Genomic DNA, 21049 nt, shown 5'->3' with positions numbered 1-21049 from the left:
GGGTTATTTCCCCTATATGGGTTGGGATTAGAAGGCAGATGTTTTAGGGAGATAATGAGCCAATGTCTGTAGACACCACTCTACTGGTTCCATCAGGCAACAAGGTAATCAACATTCTGTTGCAGAAGAAACAGCATGAATGGCTCTTACACAAGAAAACTCAAATGAACTAGAAACCTGGAAAAATGAAAGTTACATATGTTGAGCCTCTAGATTATCCTAATAGTAACCTACATCTTATTTACCAAAAATAAGTAAGAGCCACTTAAAAACATGACCAAGATTTATTTTTCACTCCCAAGGAAAAAGATACGCAGTCCTAATGAAATGCGATGGAAACCCATTTCTGGCTGCAAAGAAAGCTGCAGAAGACTCCTAACTCAGTGGTCAACCAAAACAAACAAACAACAAAAACCCTAAAAAAAATAAATGACATTATTATCTATCATAAATTAATGCTATACCTGGTTTACTGGGAATCCTGACGTTTAAAGTTTGGCGTATTATTACACAGCACAAGCCCTGCTAGTTAGGTGCTACTCTTTGCACATTAAGATAACGCAACTGAGGCTTCCCTGGTGGCGTAGTGGTTGAGAATCTAACTGCTAATGCAGGGGACACGGGTTCGAGCCCCGGTCTGGGAAGATCCCACATGCTGCGGAGCAACTAGGCCCGTGAGCCACAACTACTGAGCCTGCGTGTCTGGAGCCTGTGCTCCGCAACAAGAGAGGCCGCGAGAGTCAGAGGCCCGTGCACCGCGATGAAGAGTGGCCCCCGCTTGCCACAACTAGAGAAAGCCCTCGCACAGAAACGAAGACCCAGCACAGCAAAAATAAATAAATAAATTACTAAAAACTCCTACCCCTACCATCTTCTTTAAAAAAATAAAATAAAAAGGTAATGCAACTGACAAGAGTGAAGGCTGCACAAAGGCTTGAACTTTGCAACTTTGTTTTAATAGTAGAGACAGATTTGATAAAACAGCTCCCCTTCTCTCCTGACATCCCAGATGTGAGTCAAGAATTTAGGAAACAAGGAGTCAAAATCTGGCCAGAGAAGTTGACAGTCACAGCAGCAAAGTCTAAAAGTTAGACCTTAAAATAGTTTTCTTAACTTCAGGGCTACTTAGTGCATTAATAGGTACACTGTGTTGTGCTTAATCAGAGTCAATACAGAACACTGACCCATCCTCAGCAAACACTGACCTAATTTAATGGGCTAAAGACAGCAAACTCTGTATCTTGCTGGAGTTGCTCAGTGCTTCTCCTTAACTTTCTCCGGTGGCCTAAAGTGAACAGGCTCAGTCAGTGCTGTGTAACAAATCGAATGGCACCAATAACCCCCCAAACCTGCAAGGCCCTAATTTGTCCCAACCCCCAAACATTTTCCACTTCCTTCATCCTTCCTCCTCCAAAATCTACATCAATACCCGAAGAAAATATACCAACAGGTTTCCAAGTACCAAACAGTCAAAACGTATAAATGATGCTGTATAAATTATTTTAAGAAACCAAAACATCTTGCCCTACTGACGTTCAGAGAAGTCTAGTGCCAAAAACGAAATTAACGGCACCACAAATGTATTAGAAAAGATATTTCTTCAATAATCTTCATGTGATTTACTTCAAAGGGTGATCAGAAAAGATCAAAGAGAAAAAAAGAACAAAAAAACTGATGGACATGCAAGCAGTTATTTTTTTTCATCGAATTTGATTATAACCCTTATAGTCAACCTACCTTAAATTTAAGTAAGTCAGCGTCTGCAGATTAACGATAGCCTCCGGAATGACTCTGATACAATTATGATACAGATTAAGAATTTCCAGTGATACAAAATGGCACAATTCCATTGGAACTTCAACCAGTCTGTTTTTAGATAAATCTATAAGAAAAGGAAAAAATATCTTGTTAATAACTCTTCAACATAATCTAATACAATCTCATCAACTATCAATACTTTTTCCTTAACACATTTTAAAATAAACATTATCATCTACATGTAGATCAACACTATCATTTTTTGCACCATTGTTACTATGGCGTTGTGATTCCCGTTTCCTAGCGTTGTATAGCCCAATTCATACAGAAAAGCAAAAATACTGCTGAAACAGTTTTAGCTCTTTTTTTTTTAATAAATTTATTTATTTTTTGCTGCGCGTGGGTTTTCTCTAGTTGTGGCAAGCGGGGGCTACTCCTCGTTGCAGTGCACAGGCTTCTCATTGTGGTGGCTTCTCTTGTTGCAGAGCACAGGCTCTAGGCATGTGGGCTTCAGTAGTTGTGGCACGTGGGCTCAGTAGTTGTGGCTCGCCAGCTCTAGAGCTCAGGCTCGGTAGTTGTAGTGCACGGGTTTAGCTGCTCCGCGGCATGTGGGATCTTCCCGGACCAGGGCTCGAACCTGTGTTCCCTGCATTGGCAGGCGGATTCTTTACCACTCCGCCACCAGGGAAGTCCTAGCTCTTTATATTAATTTGTAAATTCAGGCCAGGTATAAGGGCAACCGAATCAACATTTACTTTTCGCTCCATCTGAAAATTATTTTTCCCCTGGACAAATGTGTAAAACTGAATCCTTTAATATATCTGAATACACATAGTTACCTTAATATTTCATTTATTTAATTCAATTTTGCATTCATAACATATTATCTCTCAGAACATGTCTTTTATACCTTTCCCAAACAAACACATAGTAGATACTAAAGTATTTCATTCACTAGAATTACTGAGCACGTACAATGTACAAGAAAGAGATAAATCAGTTGTGTCTATGAAAGATGGATACTATGCAGCATGACCTTCAGTAAAACTGGCTCCCTTGCCAAGTGTACCAAAGACAGTAATAACGGTCTACAGAGTAATGTAAACATACAGTACAGTTTACAGTATCACCATCTCAACAATAAAAATATGGAATCGTCCTTAACATCCAAATCTGGGAATGGTAAACATGATTGTGAAATGCCATGAAATGCTGAATATAAAAAAGAGCCACCAACTCTTGAAAACAGTAACTCAACAACAACAGAGCACCTCACCCTTATTTAGCAGGGGCTTAATCAGTATGAATTGAAGATGTTCAGTAAATAATATTTCAGATACACTTAAGGAATCACACTATGTGGGTGAGGGACTTAAATAGGTCAATATTATAATGAAATATAAGTCAAAAGGCTGACTGACCTTCCAATAGATAAACACATAAATCAACAAAAACAGGTCTAGATTGCTTCAGAGGGGGAATTCCAGGAAAGTTTTGAGGGATAATTCTGATTAATATTTAAACCATTTCAAACCATATGAAAGGAAGGGAAGTTTCCAAATTCTTATTTAAACAGCGAGGTATAATATTGATACCATCACCCAACAAAGAAAGTACACAAAAGGGAAACTACATATGAATCTCCTTTCCAAATACTGATGTGAATCCTAAATTAAAAATGAGCAAACAGAATTAAGCACTTACATAAGAAGATTAACATACTATGATTAAGTGGGACTTATTCTAGGAATATAAGGATTTTAAAAAATTATTTCAACAATTCATCATATAAAAAGAGTGAAAGATGAAATAGTATATGATCATCTCTCCACTTTCATCCTTGTTTTCCCTTCCCCTTCTTCTATGATTCACACTGCAGTAAACTTCATTTAAGGTCTCTGAGAATTTCAACAGGAAAATCACATGCAAAACTATCAGTTGTCCAGGGTCTGGCCAACAGTATCGCCCTAATCCTTTAATTGAGCTATTTTGTATTTTTCCAGGAATTCTTTTTTTGAGAGTATTATATTATCCACTATAAAGTTATAAGGTGTTAATGGTGGGCACCTGTCACGTCCGAACGTACAATGCTAGCCAAATGAACAGACCTCCGTGTCCACTGAGTCAGTGAGAATTTACCTATGCAACGCACCCCTATCATCCTGGGTTTGTGTACCGGTTTCTAAATTAAAAGGGAAGAAATCACAAAACCTACATGTAGCTTAGATTCTTTCAATGCCTGTATATCAATAGAAACAGTTGCCTAGATTAAATTAAAACAAAGCTGAAAAGCAGAAACAAAAGTTTTCCTTTCCTGTTTGTTTAGCATCACTACCCAGATTATTGACATTTTCATCAACATTTACTAAGTACATGATTTCTGCAGAAATGAAAGACACAGAGGGCTACTTGTAAAAAGTTTATCATTTGAAAGATGAAAGGCACAAACCCTGAATTGAACCATAAGGTAAAAGGTTCTAATTGTGCTTAAAAAAAAAGTACAAGTAAAGAGCTAAAATCCAGACGGGTAAATGTTATCATCCCTTGAGCACTTCCATCAAGCCAGGCATCATGCCTGGAGCTTTGCATCTAGTACCTCATTTAAACCAACGCAAGGAGCAGTGTCACCACCAACCTAAAGATGAGGAAACTGGCTCAGAAAGCTTATGTGACTTGTCCAAAGCCACAGAAATAAGTAATCATACTCACACCTAAGTATGTCTAACTGCAAGGCCTGACTGAGTTCCCCACGTGAGACCACGTGAGGTCATGATGCGTCCCACAGCTAGATAATTAGGAAGATACAGTGATTAAATCTTCACTGCATTTTTATTTGCCCAAAATGCAATAAAAACAGAGTCAACATGTTCTGTGTAAAGACTCAGAGGATAAGAAAGTTATAAACATTAAGTTCAAAAGAGAAAGTAATGAAAACAATATGTCACCTGATGGGCTAAATTATGGAAGTGGCTATAGGAAACCTGGTAAGTAGAAACTCTGGCTTCAACTGCCAATTATCCTAATCTTACATAAGCACTCTGTTTCACTGAAGAGTTTAGAATGAGTTTTCAAATACGTGACTTACTTTTCCTGCTTGGGTCTGAATATCATTTAATTCTCAACTAACTTTCTTATTGGAAGAGAAAAAGAGGGTGCGAAAAAACGAGCAGGTCTGCTTTCCTATAATTTACTTAGGCTCATGCAGAAATCATCTTGGATCCTTGGGCATCCACTAACCCGCAATGGGAAAGATGCCCAGAAAGGCTGGGGAAGTCAGTCTGGATTAAGACGTTTTGACTTTGATAATCCAGAGTGGATAATCCAATTATAAACAATGGAACAAATGACATACTAGCTTGTTCAAAATTCTTCCTATCAGCTGAAAGCAGAGAACTAAAATGGGATCTGGTCCCTCTTTTAAAACACACACACGTACGTACACACACACACACACACACACACACACACACACACAGGAGGAGGAAGAGATCCAGGACTTAGTTGTAATTAAAGATGTGAGCAGACGGTCAGTTCATGGTGCCCACACAGATGTGAGTGTCCCTAACTGGGACTTTGAAAGGGCAGATCCATGCCAGAGACAGAGAGAGCTCAAGTAGCAAGCAGAAGCCTGGCTGTCCCAGTCATGACTACAGACAGACCAAGATGGGAGCAATGAAAGTTCTCCAACCCAGGAAAGACAGAAAGAATAAGAGCTCAAAGATAACAGGCAAGTGTTAAGGAGGCAATCTGTATCTTTATTTTGAAATACAACCCAAACCAGCCTGGACAAACGGGTCAGGAGCTGTGAGAAGCCCAGTAATTTCCGAGTGATAGAAAGATAAGTAAGCTTTTAAACTAGAGATGAACAGTGATGAGGAATTTGTGTTTCTTTTTGTTGTTTATTTCTCTAATTTTGTTATAAATACATGGAGGTATAAATGAACCCACTTATGAGCTATTTCCCTAAATAAAGTATTCGCCTAGCATTTCTCAATCTCGTTGGTATACTGGAATCACTTTTAAAAATCTGAAGTCTGGGGTCCATGGCCAGAAGTACTAGGGTGTGACTTGGGCATCCCTGTATATCCAGTTGATTCCCACTATCCGAGGGGAAACACCGGTGATGCACCCTCTCAGTTTCCTACCTAAAGCAAGACCCACCAACAGGTGGCGCTCTCCTAGGAGCAGGCCATCAGGCCCAGGAAGGGTCCGGTTTAGACAACAGGCTTGGGAAAGAAAGCCTGTGCCAATCCAGAGTTAACCACTGCTCAGTGAGATTCTTACTCTAAATTCCAACTCAACTGTTTTTTGGATACAATCAGAGCAACAAAAATCCGATCTGCAACGGAGTTTTCATATCATCGGTTGGCTACGATCAGAGAAAATTTGGTTTTTTCCTCACTGAATCTTCACCATAACCTAGGGAGGCAGGTGCTGTTATAACTCCCTGGTATGTGTGGACACCAAGGTCCAGAGAGGTTAGGTAACTCGCCTGAGGTGACAGAGCTAGTAAGTGGCAGAGGCAAGAACTAAACCAGTAGGTAGTTCTGAACCACTGCCGGGTCGGCCTTGTAGGACTGCGATTAGGGAAGGTCAGTTGTTCTTGTGCGTATCTCTAATTTAAAAAACAATAATAATAACAGATCCGTTTCTGGTGCCTGATCAGGAGGCATTAAATGATCCCAAAGCTCTGGACTAAAAGTAGGTGATCTTTGACCAGGTCCTAATATTTTCTCCAGGAAGAAGAGCACGTGTCATGGTGCCCGGTTGCCTACCCCCAAGCTGGACTCCGTCCTTCCTTGCTGGAAACCTGCCCGGCGGTCTAGCCTGGCCTTGGGGAGCGGGGTCCACCGCAGCTCTGGGCAAACAGCCGGGCAGCAAACCGGAACTCCAGAACCACGTCCTCCTCGTGTCTGCTTCTTAATTGAAACGTTCACATGAGAGCAGAGCAGCCAGAAATAAAACAATAAGTTTTGACCCGGCCAAAACAAGCTTTTTGCAAAGCCCTAAAATAAAGTAGCCAAAGGAATAAAAATGAGCAGAGGAGGGTAGAAAAACAGTCGGTGGAATCTGGTATGCAGTCAGCACCCTCAGAGGCACCGTGTTGTTTGTGTATAAAAAAGGGAAGTGGTGCCTCAGGAGGGACCGGACAGGGCCTCCCACTCTGCACCGACGACATGCTGAGCTACCAGCCGTCACAGCCGCCAGCAGAAGCCTAATGGACCAACACAGCTGGCAACCTCATTTGCAACGTCTTGCTTTCTGGTCAGAAGAAAAGGCCTGATCACTGGCGGTCGAATCACGCCCAGTTCCGAAAGGACCAAACGAGACATGTTTTGAGTTGAAGGATAAACATGTTATCATGGAAGTTTAATTTTAGCCTATTGGCACCTATCATGATGTCTCAATAACTGGGTGAAATATGTGTCCTTCACATATAAATCTAAGCCCCTGACCCACAGACAAGCATATGGGACCCAATGTCTTCCTTGTACTGAAGGGACACTCTGTGCCAGGCCATCTGCACCCTCTTGCTTGGTCCCTCCTGGGTCCACTGTTCAGAGATAATGCTTGGGTGGAAGGATGGTCTGGGGCTGCTTGCCCTGTCTGGACAATCCATATCCCTTTTCTTCTAGGTAGGCAGGGGTCTCTCCAGAAGAATCTCAGCTATATCCTTTATTCACAGGGGAGTGCTCCACAATGTCCTGGGTGTCGGACTGCCCCTCCTCTTTCAGCACAGACACCCCGCCCAGCCCCATGATTCAGCCCCCATGGGGCACTCCCGGGACAACTGCCCATTTGGAAATGCTCTGGAGTAAGGGAGCCTACCTACTCCAGGCAGTGAAGCAGAGCCCATGGGCTGGCTCATCCTTGACTCTGGAGATAAAACCACCAGACACTTCCAGTGTTAAACAGGCAGAACTAGTAAGAGGATTCATAAAAGTTTCGAGTGAGTCAACCAAGATTTCATGCTACACCTCTAAGAGATCAATAAAAAAAATCTTGTCAAACACTAGAGATTTGTTAAACAATTCCTCCGTATGAACCATGAAGTCTTCCCTGATGACCTACTTAAAATGTCAGCATGTCCATCTTAACCCCCCTCCCTCTGTTCTACATTTTCTTTTTTGTCTTAGCACTTGGATAACCTTCTAAAATAGCATACAATTTACTCATGTATTTTGGTTGTTCATTTTCTCTCTTCCTCTACTAGAATGAAAGTTCCATGAAGGCTGGGATCTTCACATTGTTCACCGGTAGACAGTAAGAGCTTAATAAATATTCACTGAGTAAATGTGGCAGGAAAGCAGATTCTTAGGTCAGACAGATGGAGTTCAAATCCTGATCCCACCACTTAGTGTGTAGACTTGGAAATAATTAATTTCTCTATGCCGCAGTTTCTTTGCCTATAATATGAGGATAATAATAGTACTGGCTCCGCTGAATTATTGGAAGGATTAAATGAGATGGTACATATAAAGTCCTTAGAGCAGCACCTGGCACAGAGGGAAGGACTCTAAGAATAGTCTCTATCATTATGTTAGCTAATGCTGGGTTCCAAATGCAGTATTTCTAGCAAGAAAAAAGGCCTGGGCTGGGAAGGAGTTTAAAATCTAGCTGACAAGCATATGAAGCACACCATATGTACAAATGCCTCATGACAATAATAAATCAGAGATGAAAGAATAGAAAAAACCAATTGTGTGTTATGAGTGAAAAACCTATAAGTTGGTTTGAAGGCTCCCTTTCCCAAGGTGAAGGAGGAAATAAGATATAGAAATTAGTCTTGGGAAATGCCAAAAAGGATATAATGACAGCCTCTTGGCCTGGTGATTTTATTAGCAGCCGACACCTATGAAATCCACAAAGTACTAAAGAGGTAATTACCTATAGGTGGCCTTTTCCTGAACAACTGCATTACTGAAATGTTGATAGCAAAAACTGATTTCTTTATTGTACTTCTCCTATCCAAAGTGTTGCCAAACAAAATGAGGAAATAATATTTTAAAAGACCACCGCAGATGGAATTGGCGGGTGGCGGGAAATTCCTGTTCCAAAGTATAATCATTTTACTTAAAGAATCTCTGAAAGCCTCACTCAGAAGCTTTTACTCTTAAACACAATTCTAACAAAAGCTATTGTTGACTGTTTCAGTCCCACTGCATTTCAGAAGCAACAAACAGATTTTTTAAAGGGAGGTAGCCATAAGAAAGTGTGCTTCTAAAAAAAAAATAGTAACAAAGAGTGAAATATACAGACATATTAAAATTTAAGTATTTTAAATGTGATGGTCAGAGCCCTTCTAAATATTATAGCACAATGTACTAGTAGCACCAAAATAATACTCACAATGCTGAATAACCTAGCAATAGTTAACATATTTGGCAATTAAACGGTCTTTTTTTTAAATTTATTTATTTATTTTTGGCTGTGTTGGGTCTTTGTTGCTGCTCACGGGCTTTCTCTAGTTGTGGTGAGCTGGGGCTACTCTTTGTTGTGGTGCGCGGGCTTCTCATTGCTGTGGCTTCTCTTGTTGTGGAGCACAGGCTCTAGGCACACAGGCTCAGTAGTTGCGGCGCACAGGCTTAGTTGCTCCGCTGCATGTGGGATCTTCAGGGACCAGGGCTCGAACCTGTGTCCCCTGCATTGGCAGGCAGATTCTTAACCACTGCACCACCAGGGAAGCCCTAAACTATCTTTCAAATGTTCTGTTCAAGAGAGCAGGGCAGTGTCTATTTTTAATGTTTTTGTGTAAAATTACTCAAAACAAAAACATTTTAGGTGGTTACAGTTTCTCTGAAATGACCCATTCCCTAGTGATTCTGTTTAGCTAATGAATCATTTCCCATTTGCTTAAACAGAACTTTTGCTCTGAGACATAATAAAAACAGCCCATCAACAGTAATAATCTTTAAAATGAGAAATACTAATTTGAAAGGAAAATACTAATTTTCTCATAGAACATGGTTGCTTTAAGTAGCATTATTTGCAATAGTCAAAAGGTAGAAATAACCCAAATCTCCATCGAAGGATGAATGGCTAAGCAAAATGTTGTCTATACATACAATGAATTAGTATTCAGCTTTAAAATGGGAGGAAAGTTTGCCATATGCTACCACATGTCCTTGAGGACATTATGCTAAGTGAAATACGCCAGTCACAAAAAGGCAGATACTGTAAGATTCCACTTACACGAGGTTCCTAAAGTCGTTAAACTCATAGAGACAGAAAGTAGAATGATGGTTGCCAGAAGCTGGGGGAAGGCAGGATGTTAAGTTATTATTTAGTAGGTACAGAGTTTCAGTTTTGCAAGGTGAAAAGAGTTCTGTGGATGGACGATGGTGACAGTACACAACAACATGAATGTACTTAATGCCACTGAACTGGGCACTTAAACACGGTTAAGATGGTAAATTTTATGCTACATGTTATTTTATCACAATTGAAAACAAAGAATGCTTTTTAAAATGGTCACAAAATACAAACATTATCCTGGAACTTACAATTTCCCAGAATAACAGAAATTACTTACCATGCCAGGCTGGAAGCCTGAGTGAAGGGGACAACTTTGGGGAATTACACAGGGACAGATGGCACATCTACACCATCAACGTTATTAGGCAGCTCTATGACCAAGTACCACTAAATCAGCACTTACCTTACCTAACAGTGTTCTCTACCTCCACCCACTGATCATATACACGTATACACTCATCACACTGCCAACCATTGTTACGTGTTTGATACAATTGCACCTCATAAATGTTGGGAAGAAGAGTGAATATCAGGGCCTGGAACTCAACAAATGACAGTTGAGAAAAGAAATAAATTAGGGCATGGCTTCGGCTTTAACAATCTCACAGAGCAGAAAGGAAGAGAGACACAGAGCCCAATGGTCAAATTCTAGAGAGACATGTGAGAAGAGGCACAGTCACAGATAACCGCAGGAACGCGGGGTCCCTGAGGGTGCAGAGGAGCCCAAAGGAGACACAGCATGGGGCTCTGCTGAGACCCTAGGCGGGGAAAAGGGAGTGTGCGGGCCAGCCCCCTGGCAGGTCAGACTAAGGGCAACTGCTCAGGTGCTGTGAGCGGGGCAGGAACCCTTGGGTTCTCTGGGGTGCAAGAGGGAGAACACAATCTCTGGAGCTTTCCCTGTGAGGTTCTAGAGCTCAAAGAGCACTTCAGTAAAGCACATGATAAAGTATTTAAAATGAAACAAATACCTTGCTGCTGGTCTAAAGTTGAGCAGCTGGTGACAATCACTCACCAGCCAGTTCATGGATAGTCTCTGTCACATTGTAACTAGAGGAAAACTAGTTACTAGTGATTAAGGGATCTGGCAAGGGCTGCACAGTGAGTAAATGGGGAATGCAAAGAAAGTGAGTCTCAAGGGCTCTAAGGGCTCAAACTCACATGAGTGTATTGGAGTTAAAGGAAGAGAGTGGACTTTCTGTGAACAGAGCAGAAGACAGAGCGGCCAACCTTGAACTCCATGGCCTCAGTCTGCCTGGAGTTTACTATCATTCCAGGTTTACTACCCAGAATGAAACAAGGCACAGTTGTGAGTTGATTACATAAATATTAACCTCAACCAGGGGCTTCCCTGGTGGCGCAGTGGTTAAGAATCTGCCTGCCAATGCAGGGAACACGGGTTCAAGTGCTGGTCCGGGAAGATCCCACATGCCGCGGAGCCACTAAGCCCATGCACCACAACTACTGAAGCTTGCGCGCCTAGAGCCCGGTGCTCCGCAACAAGAGAAGCCACTGCGACGAGAAGCCCGCACACTGCAAGGAAGAGTAGCCCCCGCTCGCCGCAACTAGAGAAAGCCCATGCGCAGCAACGAAGACCCAAAACAGCCAAAAATAAATAAATAGATAAATAAATTCATTAAAAAAAAACCACTCTCAACCATAAAACAAATGTTATTTGCTGAAAGAAAGCCCTTTATAATAAAAATGACCTTACCATAATTTTTTTCCAGGATTTTTACCTTTGTTAGCTTTTGAAATCAAATATACTGTGAAAGAGTCTACAGAACGTCAGAAAACTATAAGCATCAATTAATTAGATTCTTTTATTATATATTTTAAAAATAGCAAATAAAAACATTAGGAAAGTTAATATTACCTCCCCAAGGTAAAGCGGATGGAATGCTTTTATATTTTTTATTATTGATTTGGTCTCTCATTAAAAGGAGGTTTCTAGAGGCAAATCAAATATTATCGTTTTTTGCAATGTCGTAAATAATCTCAGGCATGAGACCGTGTAAGATCTTTAACTATCAAAGATAAAATTATTGACCCTCCAAGAGACTTTCTAACTGGCATGGAAACACGTTAGTACATTTTTAAAGAGCTCTAAGATAAAGAAATGAATCTTTCCTTTTATTAACTCTGAACTAAATCACAGTTCTACTAGCCAGATAATCCATGATTCAAGTTCCCCAAATACTTGTGTTAAACATCAAGGAGAGTGAAGGTAACAGCCATCACTTTGAAATAGGAATCATACAGAATTCAAAATTTATATCACATGGTGTCAATTATATCAGTGGTTGATTAATCTCAAATGAGACAAAATTTTAAAAGCTACCCACAAGTTCTGAGCCAGTTTCAACATATTGCTGATAATGTCAAAGGAGAAATCATTATCACAAACTTAATTAAAAAAAAAAACCCTTAAAGACATTGTTAGTGATATTTTTAAGCAGATATGATTCAAGAAATCTAAAGCTACTGTAATATTTAAATGTAATATTCCATAAGAAAGCCAGTCTTATACATCAGTCTATTTGAAAATCCATAGTCATCTTCTAATACATAATAAAAATATTATTTTTACCACTAATGACATTTTATGTGTATAAAAATGATCAGAGCAGCCTTAAATTATTGTTTCATTTGTCTGTCCTTCTTTGAAAATAGACACATTATTTGGGGGAATTTTAAATTCAACTTTGTTATCTTTTGGATAAAACTGAAACTTGAAATTTCAAATGAAGCCTATAGTTTTAAGAGAGGGAAAAGGACAATTCATTATGCTTTTCTGTTTGGGAAAGCTTCTTCGCAACAGAGTCACTCAACAAATACTTTTTGTGTACCCACTGGGTACCAGGAATAGTTCTGAGCAGTGGGCAAAAAGCAGTGATCACTGGCAAAATCCCTGCCCTCCAGAGCTTACATTCTAGTGGGGTGTGACCTAAACAAAACTAATAGAGAAAAATAAAGTAGAATAAAGAAATAGGAAGTCTGGAGCAGGGGACTGCAAATTTGAACAGGATGACCAGGGAGAATTCGCCAATACAGTGAAAATGAGTGAAGAGTTGAAGGAAGGAAGAGAAGAAGTCATGGGAATATCTGGGGAGATAAGCCTCTCCCCAGGATGAACAGCAAATGGAAGAGCCCTAAGGTGGGAGGAGGGGCCACACAGCAGGGACACCGGGGAAACTTGTGGGGCTCCAGCAGAGGGAACCAGTGTGATGATCTTAAGAAGGTGGAGGTGGCAGCCTTCCATAGGGACGTGGACAATTCCTCTCCAGCAACGGAGGTAAGGCAGCGAGCAGATCTGGGCACAGATGCAGATAACTGAGCGGATAGGGTGGTGGGCACACAGCGAAGTTCCCTTCTGATTGCCTGCAAGCCCAAATAGCTGAGAGGGAGGGAGGGAGGAGAAGATGTCAACGGTTTTAGGAGAGACAAAGTCTGAAGTCGTCAATAAGAGAGCAGGAAAGTGACAGCACTAGAGAAACATAGAGTGAGTGCCGGTGGTCGTGAACTGAAAGTGAGACGGCTGGGACAGCCACAGTGCATACAAATGCCCGAGGGAAGGTGCATATTTCACTGTGTTCATTTGGTCATGTCCAACCTCAGTACCTTTGCCTATCAAAAAGCTCAACATAGAGATGAAAAAAAAAGTATTGGCTTATAGTTTGCAGCTCTGGTCCCAGAGTACGTATCTAATTGGAGAGAGCCAAGCAAAGCCACCACAGGTGAGCCTACTCAGCGGTAAGTCACAGATGCTGGCCAGGTGGGGCGGGGGGCAGGGGGGACTCCCAAGGCTGTGTGGCATCTTCCCTATCCCTTCCCACCACAAGTAAAACCATCTACACTCACTCAGTTATTTTCTGGAGGTCTCTACAAGCTGGGCACAACATTCCAGATGTTGTATAGAGCAACATGAATTGAACACTCAATTCATAACCACAAGTAACTCAGGGTCTAACAGGGGAGGAAGAGAAATCAAAGAAAACGTACGATGAATTAGGTCTATATTTATCAGCATGGTTAAATATCAATTCTGTCTGAAAGGCTGAGAAAGGCTTCAAGGAGGCATTGACCTGTAAGCTGAGTCTCTGGACAAGTGTCTGGGAGACCACCAGAGGCAGGGCGGGTCATTCACTCCAGACCAACAGGCGCAGCCCACTTGAAGAATGGAGGGACGGGGTAGCTCGCTGAGGAACTGTCACTGGCATTATGGCTGGGGCACATGGGGTTGATGTTCAGCAGGGATGCATGGTTAAAAAGAGTGGCGACAAAAATCCAGGTGAGAAATGAGAAGGGCCGGAAGTAAGGCAAAGACATTTGATAGGGAAGAATGGTCATCAGCACCGTCGTCATCCTCACCATCACCATCACCACCACCATCAACAGGAGAGAGTGGATAAGGGAGACATTTACGAGGCAGAATTGGCAGTGCTTAGTGCTCTGTTAAATATAGAAAGGGAAGAGAAAGAAAGAGCTGAGGGCATCTTGGGGTTTCTGGTTTGGGTAAATGCCCGGAAGCATGCTACTTGCTCAAAAAAAAGAACTAGGTTTGTGGGTAATGGTGGGAGAGGAGAGTCATGCTGAGTTTAGTTTTTGATACATTGATCTAATGTATCTATGGAGCAACAGCGTGGTCTGTTGACCATTGGATTTTGGGTCTGGAGCCCCTAAGAAAGGTCTTGGCTAAAATGTAGGTTTGGAAGACATCAGCATATAAATAAGGAGTGGTCATATATGACATTACCCTGGAAAAAAGTGAAAACTGACGAAAGAAAATGAGCTAGCAAAGGATCTCCAGCACCTGCTACCATAAAGCCAATGTCCTTCTCTTTCCAATCACAACTTCTTGAAACCCGAACGCTTGGTTCCATGGCCTGAGAGCCATGATGAGTTCTGGAATTCAGACTTTTTGAACCAAAATCCAGTGTTATTTCCACTGTAGCATTCTGTCCCGTGTGTTACTGTACAGTTCAATGATAACGATAGTTTTATACTGACACCCTGACCAAGTGTGTGTAATATGATGACAGCATTTAATTGCTACATTATCACTCACCTTTTAGGAACCAATCATGATCCATGCTTTTAGAAATGAGCGTCCTTTCAGTTATACTTAGGGTCACGATCAATTCCTAAAACAACAAAAATACTGTAGGCTGAACTACCAAGGCAATTGAGAAATCTGACTCCTTCCAGAAACACTTACTTGGGCAATTTTTTTTCTTAGCGCAAGAATACGAAACAAAGTGTGGACTGTCTACAAAGTGCCTGATTTCCAATTTTTAAAGTTCACACTTAGCTAGGGCAGCACTGATAAGAAAGGCATTTTTGTGATGGTGACTGAATATAGTATATTCCATTGTAGGAACATGAATTTTAAGTCTAGAAATAGTTTCAGATGATTTCTGTATCCTTTTTACAGATCTAGCTGGAAGCTTCTTGCTGAACCAAAAAGTAACAAGATTGTTGATAATGAAACAGAAACTGCTTCACATTATCACTTATTAGAAACTATAATAGAAATGCAGTTTATCTAAATTATTTAAGAAAATATATTTAACTGGTATATTATTTTCAAATATATGCTTTCTGGAAGATTTAAATGTAAACAAAATGCTCATTTTCTTGAGACTTCTCTTTTTCCTCTCATTTTGGTCAATTTACTTCATCTACAATTCATGCGTAACAAATAATTGTTGCTCACATTTTTGTAAAGCAAGAGCTTTTTATCCAAGGTTCTGAAAAGAGCTAGTGTGCATGGAATATATTCAGAAGTCTACCCACTTTCAGCCTCTTGAATTATGCTTTAAACTTGAAATCAACATAGGTTTTTATCTTTTCATTATTAATTGCTTCACAAACAATTTGAAATCCTAATCTTAGAAAATCTTTTTTTTCCTCCTGAAGTTCAAACCGCACATTAGTCCCATGCTAAAGTGGACACAAAAATGATGGATGCAAAATTATTCAGTGTCTGTCATGAGAAGTCTCTGGTCTTCACACTGAGTCAGTGGGCAGTAAGTGCCCCACCTAAGCGTTCATACATATATATGCACCACACATACGGCACTAGTTCATCGACGGTTCCTACCAGCAAACGTGGGCCCTGCCAGTACTATAAGTCACCATGGCCACTAATCATTATTGAGCACTTACTGTCTCCCAGGCACATCGAGTGTTTTCTATGAGCTTATCAGCTCATAAAAACTTAATGGGGATGTTATGCCCACTGGATAACAGTTTCTCAGATGAAGAAACTGAGACAAAGAGGGGTAAAATAATTTGATCCATAATAAGTGTACTTAATGCCACTGAATTGTACACCTCGCAGTGGTTAAAATGGTAAACTTTGTTACATAATATTTCACCCCAAAAATCATTTAAAATATCATTTAGAAAAGAATAAACAGCCAGAGACAAACCTGACTCCTTCTACCAAAATAAATTCCAGGTAGATTAAAAATTTAACAGTAAAAAGAAACAAAAGTACTAGAAAAAAAAGTTGCAAAGCTGAGATTCAAACCCAAATAATCTAGCTTCAGAGTCCAGGCTACATGCTAATGGTCTCCCACAAATTGCTATTTTATGGGAAAAACTACCCAAAGTGCTGTTTTATAGACCACCCTCACCATCATCAAATTAAGTTTCATAATAACTCAACAGCACCGCATGGCTTGCTGGAAAAATATGGAATGCACTGGGCAGGTCTATCTTCTGAACACGAGGGGCAAACCCCAACACAAGGCTGGAAGCCACCTAGAAAGCCTCAACATTGTAACAAGTTGTTCATTCCAAGGGAGACTGCCAAATGCACTCGAGAATCCACTTTTGGAAGCTGTAGTTTAGGGGGAAATGTTTGCTATGGAAAGGATGCAGAAAATAATCACATGCGTGTTTTAAGAGACCACATGCATACAGCGGAGAACAAACAAAATTACAGTTTTCCAAAATACCTCAGAGTTGAAAGCTTGCAAAAAGCCTCAAAACTTTACTGCAGATCTAAAATAGGAAGGAGAGGATAGATCCCAAGCTGAGGTCTCCTGGTGGCCTTCAGACAGAAGGAGTCCCAGACCTAGGGAGCAGAACTGGAAGGGAGCTAGAGAAAAGCAGAGAAAAGCAGAGCTCCCCAAAGCCTGCAGTTTCATAAATGTCTTCTGTAAATGACTTCCCACCTCATTTATGTTACCATCTATCACATATTAAGTTAATTAGAACTTTCTCGTCATTGTTCTAAATGTCAGTTTAAATGCACTTGAAAAAGGAAGAAAAGTCAAAACGCCCCTCTCCCCATGCATTCAAAGCTTCGATGCTGAGTATAATTTCCATTTGACAAACCATGTGGTCCTTTCCCAGTCCCAATTTCTTAACGCACACGAAAGCCTGGCAGAGAACAACTGATCGAGAAACAGAAGGGACTGCTGGGTGGAGCTCTCATCAAATTGTGGGACTGCTGAGATGCAGTTAAGTGAACCTTGGATTCTTGGCCAACGGGTCATCTTATGATGACTGGCATACAAGATAACACAAAATACACTTCCATAGGATTAGTCAAAATAGAAACAAGTGAGATGTGAAAAGTAAAAGACAGACATGGGCTACAGACCCAGAGAAGGCAGTTTTCATCGGTACTGTCTTATTAATTGGGGAAAGATGTCTTTTCTTCCTACAAAGGATCCTATCCGGGTCTCACCAGTTTGCTGTTCTGCTCACTGATCTTGCCCAGGTTTGAAACGCTCGAAAAGCTCTGCAACATGGCCTTTCTTCGTTTCCGTAGCTTACCAGGAACGTGGCATTAAAGTTCTTAGGAAAGGCCTCTGCGATACCTTTACTTTCTGGTATTGGCCCCTGTCACATTCACAGTGAATAAGACATTCAAAATACTTTGTAAAAATTACTCTATGGGTAATCCGATGGGTATGTTCAGTGATGTTCAGTGGCATCGGCATCACTAGATATTGTCTGTCGCTACCCGGCATTTTCTGTCATGTGAATTAGACGGGCAAGAGGGGACTGGCTGAGCACAAAGTGGGAGTCACACTCATTCATACACGTCTGCCCCACATCACTGCTTTGTACGTGCAAGTGACAGCAGCTGGACACAAAGCGTAAGATGAAGCAGACACTCCGTGTAGCACCAGAGCCCACTGTGCCCGATGCCCACCGTCGTCTGCGCCTGCTGGACCTCACGTCCTAGGCGTCCCTCTGCCATTCACTCTGTGGGAATCTCCCAGAGCTCTGGGCTTTTCTCTTGCTCCCAATACCCACCAGTCTCACCTCCTTCCCTACGTCCCCTTCCATCAAGCAGCCTCACATCTTTTCATAAGTTAAAGTCATATTTACCAAAGGGTGTCTGTATACAGTAGGAATTTAATATGTCTTCTGAATTGTGCTTTTTACTCAGGTTTTTACTGTTGCTGTCAGTGCTCTAGTTGCAAATTAGCATAGATTTAGAGTGGTCAGCCGGATCCTCTGTTTTCTGCAAGCCGTATTCTTTCGAATGCGTGATTTTGTGGAACTTGAGGTTTTCAGGAATGTGTGTATAAAGTTTTCACTGAGATACCTGTCATGGTAATTCGGTCCACAGAAACTGAGAAAAAGAGAAAATAATGCAGGCGCTTCAGAGATATCACATGGGGCTTCCCTGGTGGCGCAGTGGTTGAGGGTCCGCCTGCCGATGCAGGGGACACGGGTTCGTGCCCCGGTCTGGGAAGATCCCACATGCCGCGGAGCGGCTGGGCCCGTGAGCCACGTCCGCTGAGCCTGCGTGTTCGGAGCCTGTGCTCCACAACGGGAGAGGCCACAACAGTGAGAGGCCCACATACCGCAAAAAAAAAAAAAAAAAAGGATACCACATGGGTCCCAAAACTACAGATGAAAAGGAAAACCTGGAAAGAAAAAAATTATATTTAGCTCTTTAAAATAAGCTATTGTTGTAAGTGACCAACAACCATGGGTCATGTCTAGCCAGGAATGGTATTGGCAGCTCCCGTGGAAAAGGAGCCTGGACGCTGCATCCTTCTTGATCTTTGCCATTTGTGTGTGTGTGTGTGTGTGTGCATACACGCGCCCTAGTGGAAGGTGGACCAGGTTGAGAAGGAGGGAGAAGGGGAGGGAAAGACCACGGGAAAACAGTAGAACAGGCAGTGACCTAGCAATACAATAAAACACTGGACAAAGTCCCCAACTCCGCCTCTCACGTGTTACAGGGACCTGCATGGTTCATTTAATCCCCTGGCCCTCAGTTTCCCCATCTGTCAAATAAAAATCCTGTCTTATCGAAAACTCTATGATACTAAACAAAAGGAAAGAGTTAGAACAGAGCCATGCCTTCTCACTACCTTAGTTTCCAGGGAGATGGACCTGTCATCACATTTACAAACACCAGAATACACAGAAGCACGCGGATGCTGGAGACCAAAACGTTACTATCAAATTTCAAATATACTTTCAGACACGGGTCAGCTGCATTGAGCTGAATCTTTCCAATTGGCCAAGAGAAACTATTATTATTTCTACTTTTCCCCTTTTTCCAAGTAGTACGCTTACGAGTAAGTGACAGAAACAAAACCCAAACCTAAGCCCATCTGACTCCAAATCTAGAGTTTATTCCATTTTACCATCTGTCTATATAAAAGATGTATGGGTTATATGAAAACTCCCAACCATTCCTCAAACATTAATTTGAGATAAAAACATGAAAAAATTCAAGGAAACGCTACCTGGTGTTTATTTAATTTACAATAAAACAGGAAGTCAGGATTTTAAAATCACTTTCACTTTTGTTTTTGTTCTGGGGAGTTCTCTTTCTTTTGCTTCTTCTGCGTAAACCCACTGCTAGGGGCAAATAATGAAAGAAAGCAAAGCAAAGCAAGAATGGCTATTTATTTGCTATATTAACATATGTCCTCTTTCCACCCATCTCAGCACATGAAAAGGGCTAAAACTGATCTAACGAAAATTGAGTCTAACATCACATGGTTTACACATAATATCTCATTATCCAGGTTGCCAGGCTTAAAATGTAATTACATAGAAACTAACCAACAAACAAAGGAAGTCATTCTACTTCGCAACTCCTTGAATGACCCAAGGAGCCACTGTTTTAGGGTGATCTGTTCCACAGAGGAGGAAAGCTGGAACACAGAGGTCCGCAGAGGATGTGAGGGGAGTTTGGAAGCAGGCGGTCCTAATGGGGACTGAGAAGACAGGGAAAAGGAGACACTTAAGCTTAAACCCCACATGCCAACAGGGCATGACTGAGTACGTGGGCGGGGAGAGGGCTGGGCATCCAAACAGGCAAAGCAGGCAGGTATGGTCAGAACAGGGGCAATGCCGAATATGAGGCTGAACAGATCGTTAAGGCTCTCTGTGAACATGACCCAGAGGCTGCCTGAGCTACTGAAGGTTTTTTGTTTTCGTTTTTTAAAATTTTTGGCTGCCTTGGGTCTTCGTTGCTGCACACAGGTTTTCTCTAGTTGCGGCGAGCGGGGGCTACTCTTCGTTGTGGTGCGCAGGCTTCTCATTGCGGTGGCTTCTCTTGTTGCGGAGCACGGGTTCTAGGTGCGCGGGCTTCAGTAGTTGTGGCATGCAGGCTCAGTAGTTGTGGTGCACGGGCTTAGTTGCTCTGTGGCATGTGGGATCTTCCAGGATCGGGGATCAAACCCGTATCCCCTGCATCGTCAGGAGGATGCTCAACCACTGCGCCACCAAGGAAGTCTGCTACTGAAGGTTTTTAAGAAAGTAACAGAATGAGTTTCAGTGGGAGGAAGGTCACTGATCATAATGAATCTGCCTAATACAACATTCCACTCCACAAGTAAATGCTGTTGTCACAAGGGTTAAAGTGTATCTTGAAAAAGTAATTCACACATTTGGAGTGGCTGGATTAAGTTCACAATATTGAGATTTTTCCCATCAGTAATATCACTAGGTCATGCCAAAGGTGTTAGTAGTGTTTTACTTTTTTTTCTTCATCTTGGCTAAAACAGATTGTGTCCCCAAGATAAGCAGCTGAATTCTAACTTTG

General features: G+C 41.6%; 1 protein-coding gene across 8 annotated transcripts in view; it reads right to left on the bottom strand.

The window, feature by feature from the left end:
* The window catches only part of LRCH1 (leucine rich repeats and calponin homology domain containing 1), a 191602-nt gene that overhangs the window by 99380 nt on the left and 71173 nt on the right, over nucleotides 1-21049 (bottom strand). For 7 of the 8 annotated variants that reach the window (XM_022574847.3, XM_089899542.1, XM_022574849.3 and 4 more), the window contains one exon: nucleotides 1738-1882. In XM_022574847.3, coding sequence (XP_022430555.1) covers nucleotides 1738-1882 — 145 coding nt within the window. Of the gene's footprint in view, nucleotides 1-1737; nucleotides 1883-15079; nucleotides 20746-21049 lie in introns of all 8 variants that reach the window. The other variant, XM_089899545.1, reaches the window with a different exon arrangement.

The sequence above is a fragment of the Delphinapterus leucas genome, chromosome 18 (genome assembly GCF_059928025.1).
Source record: "Delphinapterus leucas isolate spDelLeu-1000000601 "Yukka" chromosome 18, BTC_Dleu_Yukka2, whole genome shotgun sequence".
Lineage (NCBI taxonomy): Eukaryota > Metazoa > Chordata > Mammalia > Artiodactyla > Monodontidae > Delphinapterus > Delphinapterus leucas.
The sequence above is the reverse complement of the archived record's forward strand: the minus strand, read 5'-3'. Positions and strand labels throughout refer to the sequence as shown.